This window comes from Silurus aristotelis (genome assembly GCF_946808225.1).
Source record: "Silurus aristotelis genome assembly, chromosome: 14".
Lineage (NCBI taxonomy): Eukaryota > Metazoa > Chordata > Actinopteri > Siluriformes > Siluridae > Silurus > Silurus aristotelis.
This window is the reverse complement of record NC_139587.1, coordinates 23,991,679-24,001,198: the sequence shown is the minus strand read 5'-3', so window position 1 is coordinate 24,001,198 and position 9,520 is coordinate 23,991,679. Positions and strand designations below refer to the sequence as shown.

The 9,520-nt window shown below is 36.0% G+C and overlaps 1 protein-coding gene across 2 annotated transcripts; it reads right to left on the bottom strand.

Annotated features, from left to right (window-relative positions):
- Positions 1 to 216: 216 nt before the first annotated feature.
- cstpp1 (centriolar satellite-associated tubulin polyglutamylase complex regulator 1) lies at positions 217 to 8,933 on the bottom strand. Of its 2 annotated transcripts, none has more exons than XR_014536720.1 (10): positions 8,801 to 8,933; positions 8,604 to 8,706; positions 7,516 to 7,646; positions 7,282 to 7,366; positions 7,089 to 7,174; positions 5,538 to 5,724; positions 4,073 to 4,182; positions 3,141 to 3,204; positions 2,149 to 2,660; positions 217 to 1,848 (listed from the first exon to the last, which is right to left on the bottom strand). XR_014536720.1 is itself a non-coding variant. In XM_083561136.1 (10 exons), the coding sequence occupies exons 1-9, from the start codon at positions 8,847 to 8,849 to the stop codon at positions 2,495 to 2,497; spliced, it is 981 nt and encodes a 326-aa protein (XP_083417262.1). In that variant the 5' UTR covers positions 8,850 to 8,933; the 3' UTR covers positions 1,150 to 1,566; positions 2,490 to 2,494. The 2 variants fall into 2 exon arrangements, 1 of the variants encoding a protein (XP_083417262.1); XM_083561136.1 differs by having other exon boundaries at positions 1,150 to 1,566; positions 2,490 to 2,660.
- Between the last annotated feature and the right edge of the window lie 587 nt (positions 8,934 to 9,520).

The following is a 9,520-nucleotide window of genomic DNA, read 5'->3' as shown; positions in this document are numbered from 1 at the left end:
AATTCAAGCTAAATAGCTAAAGCGTAAGAAGCCCTTACAGAAGTGCTACCATCGATACATAGGACAAACACTAAATAGCATCGGTCTTGTGCTTTGTTCGGAGAAAATTCAGTCAGAAAAACAAGGGTCTGTTTTTGAAATAGAATAGATGCTGATTTAATTACTGATAGAAAAGGATCAAGCAACAGAAGCAAGGAGATGCAACTCTGATCAGAGATGAGTAGCAGGTCATTTACCACTTTATTACTGATGATCATAATCATTTACAAAATAAAGTTCGTTCCACCACCTAGGTTGGGTGTGGGGTTAGATAAGTGCTGTAAGGTCCATTTTTGGCTTTGTAATCGAACATTAGGAAGCCAGAGGAGGGACCATTGCAATGGGATGGGATGAAAGATCACAGAAAGGTTAAAATCAAGTCATGCAGAAGGCTAAAGAGGTAAATGCAAAGCAGTATATTTTTAAGCTGCACTAGCCTTGTAGCTCTAGCCAAACCATACATAAATGATGAAGTGAACTGCAAACACCATTACATTTTGGCTAATCACCTTTAATGTGGGCAAGGGGAAAAACTGGGGACAAATTATAGTTTTATCATCACACAGTGTAGCTGCTGCAAATTTATTTAGAATAATATTTGTTTGTAATTGTGTCTAAAAGGTTTAGTTGCTTTAATAAAAAATGATTTTGAACTCTGCAAAATGTTGCCCCAGATATAAAAAGGTTCAATGGACCCCATTGTTCAGTTAGTGGAACCTTTATTCATGTTATGTTTGCGTTGTGGCTTTATTGGTGTGACACCCCTGGAATTTTGGTGCTGCACGTGTGAATGTATCAGCCTCGGTCTGAGTGCACGAGGCTGATGAGCACGTGCATTGAGTTCTTCTCCCTCCAAAAAAGTTTTCTCTGTATGCCAGAAAGGGAGAAGCTGTTTCCAAGGTTGAGACTCTGATGATTTCTCCCTTGCTGCAGAATAAACACACTGAATCTCACTATTGGTGGTCTCCTGGTTTCTTGCTCCGAGATGTTTATCTTAACCATGCTACAACAGCTGTTCACTTCCACAATATGAGCATCCGCTCAGTAAATAAATGTAAATGAAAAAATGTGTCAGTCACATGAAAAGAGAAAAAAAATTTTCACAGCTAATTTGTTGTCCAATGCAGTTATTTATATTTCACACATTACAAAAAAGATGCAACTTTTGAATACTAGCTGTATTTCTATATACACAGTCATAAATGTACTATACATAACTATATATTATAAGTTAAGTTATAAGTTATATTATAAGTTAATTATAAGTTCTCTGATAAGAATCTGCCTCATTGAAGTACAACCCCAATTCCAAAAATAATTGGGATGTTGTGTAAAATGTGTATACAACCAGAATGCAATGATTTGCAAATTTCATAAATTCATATTTTATTTACAATAGAACATAAAAAAAATATGAAATGTTTAAAGTGAGGAAATGTACCATTTTAAGAACAAGATTAAAACTTATAAATGAGCAGCAACATATCTCTAAAACGTTTGCATGACATGTTTACCATGGTGTAGCATCACGTCTTCTTTTAACAAGTCTCAAAACTTCTGGGAACCGAAGAAACCGGTTGTTGGAGTTTTGGGAGAGGAATGTTCTGGATGTTGTCCCATTCTTGTGTGATATAGTTTTGTAACTGCTTAAAAGTTCTGGGTTTTATTTGTCATATTTTTCGTTTCAAGATGCGCCAAATATTTTCAGGATCATGGGCATCCAATATTGCGTTTCAGCCTTGCGCACAGAGATTTCCCCATTTTTGGGAATCTTTTGACGATATTATGTACTGTAGATGATGAGGTTCCCTGATGGTCTAGTGGTTAGGATGCGGCGCTCTCACTGCTGCGGCCCGGGTTCGATCCCCGGTCAGGAAACCGACCCCAGCCATTAAGGTTGCACAAGCCTTAGTGCCGGTCCCAAGCCCGGATATATGGGGAGGGTTGCGTTAGGAAGGGGACATCCAGCGTAAAAACCAAATCAAACATGCGGATGGTCCGCTGTGGCGACCCCTATCGGGAGAAGCCGAAAGAAAGATTTACTGTAGATGATATATTTAAAGACTTTGCAATTTAACGTTGAGGAACAATATTCTAAAACCGTGCGACAAATTTGTAGACACAGCTTTTTACACATTGGTGAACCTCATCTTTACTTCTGAGAGACTCTGACTGAAGATGCTCTTTTTATACCCAACGTTTTTTTTTTAAAGTGTTGTCTTTCTTAAAATGGTACATTTTATCAGTTTAAACATTTGATTTGATGTTTTCTATGTTCTACTGTGGATAAAATATGGTTTTATGAGATTTGCGAACCATTGCATTCTGTTTTTATGTACATTTTACGCAGTGTCCCAACTTTTTTGGAATTGGGTTTGTACTGATTATTTGGATTTGGTGCCAACAGCCATAATTTTTGGTATGTGGTAAAGTGAAGGGGTCATATTGCTGTTTCTTAATTCTCGGATGAGTCAGTCTCCTCAGTGGAGCCATCGCTCTCCATCTCAATCCTCTTGCGCTGGTGCAGGGATTTACGTGGTGACGGTTTCCTGCACGGCTCCTTCAGGCCTTGTGCGCTGCTGCTGCTGTTCGATGTCGGACTGATGGCCACCTGAGCTACACTACAACAACACGATAAACACACACACACAGTTAGACATCATACAGTGAACTTTAAAGGTTAGGTGTGTTCAAATCCCAGGATTCTCAGTAGAACCGTCTGTTAGAGGGACCTAGCTGTTATTTTTACACAGACACCAGTAAGTGCCTATATAAACCTCCATGATGACTATGAGACCATTGCGTTACATATTAGTACACGACAAACAAAAACATTGTTAAAGGTCAAGCTGTTCTGGTACAAACGTAAGCATCTATTATAAAGATATGACCATCGTAGCATGACAATATGCAAGGAGAGATAAGAAGAAGTTACACAAACTAGGTCAATTACGAATAGTAGTATAACTATATAAGTGATATGAAATATAGCTTTAAAAATATATATATATTATAAACTGTGTAAATAAGAAATGTGTAAATAACATCGATGCTGGAGCGTTTTTTGCTAAACTAAACTGAAAAAGGATAACAGTACTCACAGCCTCTCCAATTCCTGATCCATCTCAGGGTCGATGAGCAGGTCTGATCTGTTCGGAAGAGCGCCTGGAGAAGAAGAAAGACAAGTAAACTGGTGTTCTACTCAATACTTTACAGCATTCCATACCTGCACAGTCTGCACTTCTATAACTTTTATATATTATTTTATACATACTGTACATACATATACATACTGTACACACACATTAAATCAACATTTAAAAAAATATTGCTTTTTACATTAGAAATAATGTTCAAATGTTATGAGAATAAAAACATACTCAAGAGATACACTGCTGATCAGCATAACATTATGATATAATAACATTATGAGCGGTGAAGTGAACATTTTGCCCTCAAAGTTGATGTTAGAAGCAGGAAAAATGGGCGAGCGTAATAATTTGAGTGAGTTTGACGAGGGCCAAATTGTGACGTCTAGACGACTGGGTCAGAGCATCTCCAAAACTGCAGCTCTTGTGGGATGTTCCTGGTCTGCAGTGGCCAGTATCTATCAAAAGTGCTCCAAGGAAGGAACAGTGGTGAACCATTTATGCGCATGGGGAGCGAAGTGTGGTCCGATCCAACAGACGAGCTCCTGTAGATCAAACTGCTGAAGAAGTTAATGGTGTTAATGCTCCATGGGTCAAAACTGTTTTGGTGGCAAAAGGGGGACCAACACAATATTAGGAAGGCGGTCATAATGTTATGCCTGATCAGTGTGTGTGTATATATAAATATATAATAAATTATCCTTCATTTTTCCATGAATGGAAGTTTTTCAAAAGAATTTCAACAAGGTATGATATTTTCCACACAATTATCATCATAAATAGCTTGAAATTGACCAACTGTTCATCTAATTATTGAATTAGATTTTTTTTATATATTCATATATGAATTCAATCACTGAGAAGCCTGGTTCAGTAGACCTCACCAATTTCTTGACTGATTCCTTCGTGTTTGGCCAAAGCCATGAGGAACCCGTAGTAAGAGACTCGTGTGCTGCTCTCCAGAGCCTCCTTAATAGCAGGGAGAGGTGGATGTCTAGTAAAAAAAATAATAAAAAAAAAAGACACTCATTGGTTTGATGCAAATTCATCACATGCCATTTGTGTAAATTTCCTATTAAAGATCAGGTCTTAGGCTAGTAGAACTCATTATCAAAAATTTTTGTGAAGCACAATCACAGATTGAAATGCTGTATAAGAGTTTTGGTACAATGCAAATTTTAGAAAGATATATAAAATATATAAACTATTTTTGAGTAGTTTTATGAAATATGATTAAAAAAAACCCCACAAAAAACAATAACATTTTTTTTTATTTACACTTCTTTAAAATGTTAGTGGCCTTGATTTAGAGCAGATTTTAGAAGTGTATGGATGAGGATTTTCTCAAAATGTCAAAAAAAGGCATGAGGCATGAGTTGTGAAAATGCTCGATGTCTTGTTGTCCACTTAAATGAAGTAATAGTGCATTATGATTATGAGAATTATTACGGAGTCTCAAGATTCTACCGAGTTGTCATCAGATGGCAAGCATACGGCATTATTCAAGACATTTATTCTCAGACGTCCGATTATAATGCTGAAGCTTAACATGTTTTTATGATTCTTTTTCTACTTTTTCCATTATTACAATCTCAGTAATATATATATATGCTAATGTCAGAGGCTCGCGGATGATGTCGGATTCTCACTATGACTAATAACCAATAAATAAATAAACATAAAAAAATTACACATTACTGTTTTTGTGATATTTGTACAGTAGATGCTAAAAGGCTTGAATTAGATACTTTTATAATACATGTGTTTTTGGGTGTTATAGCTTGATAGATATATTTACTGAATAACTATATATTAATTATATATACACACACACTATACGCACAATTTCTACAAATTCACAAATTCACTTTTCTAGTGATGTGCGCTTCTTCCCCAAATTGTTACCACAAAGTTGGTGGCCCACCATTGTATAGGGTGTCTTTGGGTGTGGATTCATTACATTCTTCCTTTACTTGAACTAGAAGACCCAAACTTTTTCCAGTGCCAAAATGCCCCTGTGCTATTTTGTACAAGGGTCAGAGTGGAAGATCTTGAGTGGCCTGCTAAAGAGCGCTGACCTCAACCTTATTGAACACTTCCTCACCTCACCTACATCAGTACCTGACTTTACTGCAATCCTTGTGGCTGAATGATCACAAATCAACAAAGCACACAAAATCTGGTGAAACATCTTCCCAGAAGAGTGAAGATTATTATAACAAAAATGGGCACATACAAATCTTTTGGTCAGGTATCCACAAATTTTGTCAATATTGTGTAAATACATTACACATCCCTGTCAATTCCATTATATAGACCAAAGAAAAATGGAATATCCTAGTGTCTTACTTGTGTTTAAAACGTTCACACAATCCTTCGATGCACTTGAGCAGGACGGAAGAATCGACCCCCTCCTGCACGTCTGTCTCCTCACTGGATATCGTTTCGGGTGATTCAGAGGTCGGGACGATCACGGCATTGGGGTTCTTTCCCTCGAGCAGATCTTCATAAATCACCAACACGCTCTCCAGGAACTCTGGCAAGAAATAAGAAGAAAATTTACTGAAATAAAAATACAAATAAAAAAAAAGAGAGAGAAAAGAGATACTGAGCAAAAATTCTCACAAAATTTTATTTAATAATAAATATTTATGATAAATTGCCATAATAATATTAATTGTTGTTATAATAATAATAATAATAATAATAATAATAATAATAATAACTGAGCTAAAAATAAGATTCACATATAAAATATTAGAAAATAAATATATTTTAAATTATAAACATCAAACATTAAGTCATCAAACATTCAATTATTTATTAAACCTACAGATTATAATAACCACACGTTTAACAACAAAAACTGACCAAAATAAAACAAAATATAAAGGCAAATAATAATAAAAAAAATTAATTTTATATATATATGTATGTCTGAAGGTGTAATGCTAGTGTAGCTAAACAGATGGAAGTCTGTCTTAAAAACAACCCGTACACATGATAATTTAATATTCACGTCTCACACAGCACTGTTAGTCAGTAGACTTAACGACTTTTCAAATCTTTTTTCCAATCTAGCGACTTTTTGGACGAACTTTAGCTACATAGAAAATCGTTGCCATTACTAGTCCTTGACCTGCACTATATAAAACACTATATGGACAAACACTACACTTGGGACACCTGATTTTTTTTAAAACCAAATATGGTCCTTCTCTATGGCAACTGACAACAACTCGAATCTTGAGACTCAGTAATAATTCTCATTAGTCATAATGCACTATTACTTTATTTAACTGGGCAACACTCCAGGTTTTTATTAAAGCAATGGGGATTAATGGAGGGAGTGGGAGCTCTGTGGTTAAGGGGTTACTGATCAGAAGGTTGGGGGTTTAAGCCTCGATATCACCAAGCTGCCACACTTTGGGCTGTTGAGCAAGGCCCTTAACCCTGTGTGCTCCAGGGGTGCTGTATGATGGCTAATCCTGCGCTCTGACCACAGCTTTCTAACATCGCTGGGATACGCAAAAAGAAGACTTTCACTGTTCTGTAATGTACCGTATGTGACAAGTACAAAGTACCTTTCGCACCTTTCCTTTTCTTTTTTTAGCTTGGATGAGACTTTGCCAGTTCATTATTATCTCTAACAAGCTGTGATTCAGTTTCTGTTTCAAACTTGTTCCGTACTATACTCATCTCAATACTCAAGAGCATTCAACACAGCGTTCTTCAGATGTTCATAAACCTGTTTTGTGACAATATCATGTATATTTCTTTTTTAATCAGACTGCTTTATATGTGATACATCAGGCAGAACTGCAGAAGCTAATCATTTTTGGCTAATCAGTATCCTTTAGAAGTGTCCGTCTAGAACTTAAGTCTATTAGATGACCTTACCTTCAAAGTAAAACTGAATTTGGAAAGAGTAAATGAAATCGGAGAGGGACATGGGGCAGTCCACGGCGTCCTCCATCAGGACAATCCTGTAAGACAAAGCAACAATGTAGTCTGTTAAAGGAAACATGGGGACATGCTAGGGCTCTACATGATCTGCCATGAATGAAACGTGTAAAGAGAAGTGGTTTATTACTTGGCCGTGTTCTGCAACATTTCAGCAGGAAAGTCTGGGCATAAGAGCTGGAGAAGTGAAGTGTACTCCATCATCGTCAGGAGATCTGTGAAGAGGATAACACGAGAACGTCGGGACTGTAACCAATCATCTTTAATACTATTCCTACACCTAAATCTAACCACAACCTCAATAACATTACTTTTAGTTAGGAAAGAAAAGCAAAACGTCATATACTCAATCAGAAACACACACCTCTGTTCTTTCCAATCTGTCTGAAGCATTTCCAGAAGATGTGGATGAAGGAGGTACGGTTGTGCGCCGTACCTTTAACATAGCTGAACTCTCTGAAGAGAACATGGCTTCCGTTCTTCACACTGGTGAAGCTGCAAAACAGCAAGTCCTTTAAGATATTTGCTAATTTAGTACTAATGGTAGGACATCATGATAGATAGATCATGGTAGCAAAGCAATAAATAATGTTAATGGTTTTTTTTTTATTAAAAATGTTAAAAACGTTAATTAAGGCTATACCATAATAGCATAAAAAAACGTATAAATTTTTTTTACGTATACGTATATATATATTTATATATATCAAATCTTGTGAACCTTCAATTGGTGATCGTATACAGACAGAGTGCCACCTAGATAAGGATGGGTTCCCTTTTAAGTCTGGTTCCTCTCAACGTTTCTTCCTGTAACCATCTTAGGAAGTTCTTAGGAAGCACTTCTTGCCACAGTGGCCACTTAGTCACTCATTAGGGATAAACTTAAAGAGATAAACATAAAAACTATCATATTTTATTAACCCATAACCTGTTAAAGCTGCTTTGGGGAAATTATTGTTAAAAGCACTATAAAAATTAAATACAATTGTAGATATTGAATTAAATGCATATGTCTCTATGTTAGTTGAGGCTTCATGTCTTAACTTTTTTTTTCTCCTCCCTGGAGTATGGAAGTCCTGAGAAGACATGCATTGTAGTCTTTTTCTTGAAAGTTTTCTCGTGACAATCTTTTTCGCAACAACAAAAATGTTGTCATGATTGCGACTTTACTTTCTCGTAATCTCAACATGAACATTGTTTCCTCGTGTTTTATGTCAAGATAGAGACAGACAGACAGACAGACAGACAGACAGACAGACAGACAGAGAGAGAGAGAGAGAGAGAGAGAGAGAGAGAGAGAGAGAGAAACAGACAGACAGACAGACAGACAGACAGACAGACAGACAGACAGACAGACAGATAGATAGATAGATAGATAGATAGATAGATAGATAGATAGATAGATAGATAGAACACTTGTTAATTGATGTGATTTTTCAGGGTAAAACTCACTATTCTGCAAAATATCTCCCGATGCCGAACTGGATGAATTCCTCCCTGTGCTCCAGCAGTTGAGTCACAGCATCATTGAGGTAGAAAAGAGCGCTGCTCTCTGCTGCAACACAAAACAATCAGACTGATTCACTGCACTTGGACACACACCAGATCTCAGCTAGACATCAGACACAAGCAGAACTGCAGTAACCCACCTAAATACTCCTCTGCACTGACGGTAAAACGATCAGCGTTCATTCTCATACCACTGCAGTGACCGAAGAGGCGGAGTGCGTTGGTCACGTGACCAACCGGCCAGACTGACTCCGGAAGTGAGCGTCTCCCTCTTTCTTTGATGTTCATAATAATCATGTGTTTGTTGTTTATTAGTGTCATCACAACAAACAGCGATACAATTTACGGACCAAGTTGTACAATTTTACAAAATGTGAAAATGTATAATGAAATGTGGCCTTTGTTTTGTGTTATTATGATTACATTATTAACGTGATTCTAAATAAATAAGTAATTTCTCTCTCTTTTACTTTTTTAAGAGGATGATGTGTTTCGACCTATGTGGAAAAAATAAATAAAGGAGTATTTTATACGTTGGATATTATTATTATTATTATTATTATTATTATTATTATTATTATTATTATTATTGTTGTTGTTGTTATATTCAAAACACAAATATATAAAGCAATGATGTATTAACTGATCTAAAAAACAAACTATTCCTGTCTGACCTTAAAACATAGAAATAAATGAATTTCCACGAAGAACATTTACAATATTTATTTACTGTTTATTTATTTGCAATAGTAACAGTTTTAATATTTGTAAAAAAAAATTATAATAATTTAAAAAAAGAAAAAAATGTAACACAGGTGTTCCTGTGTTAAAATACACGAATAAAATATAATTGGTTATGA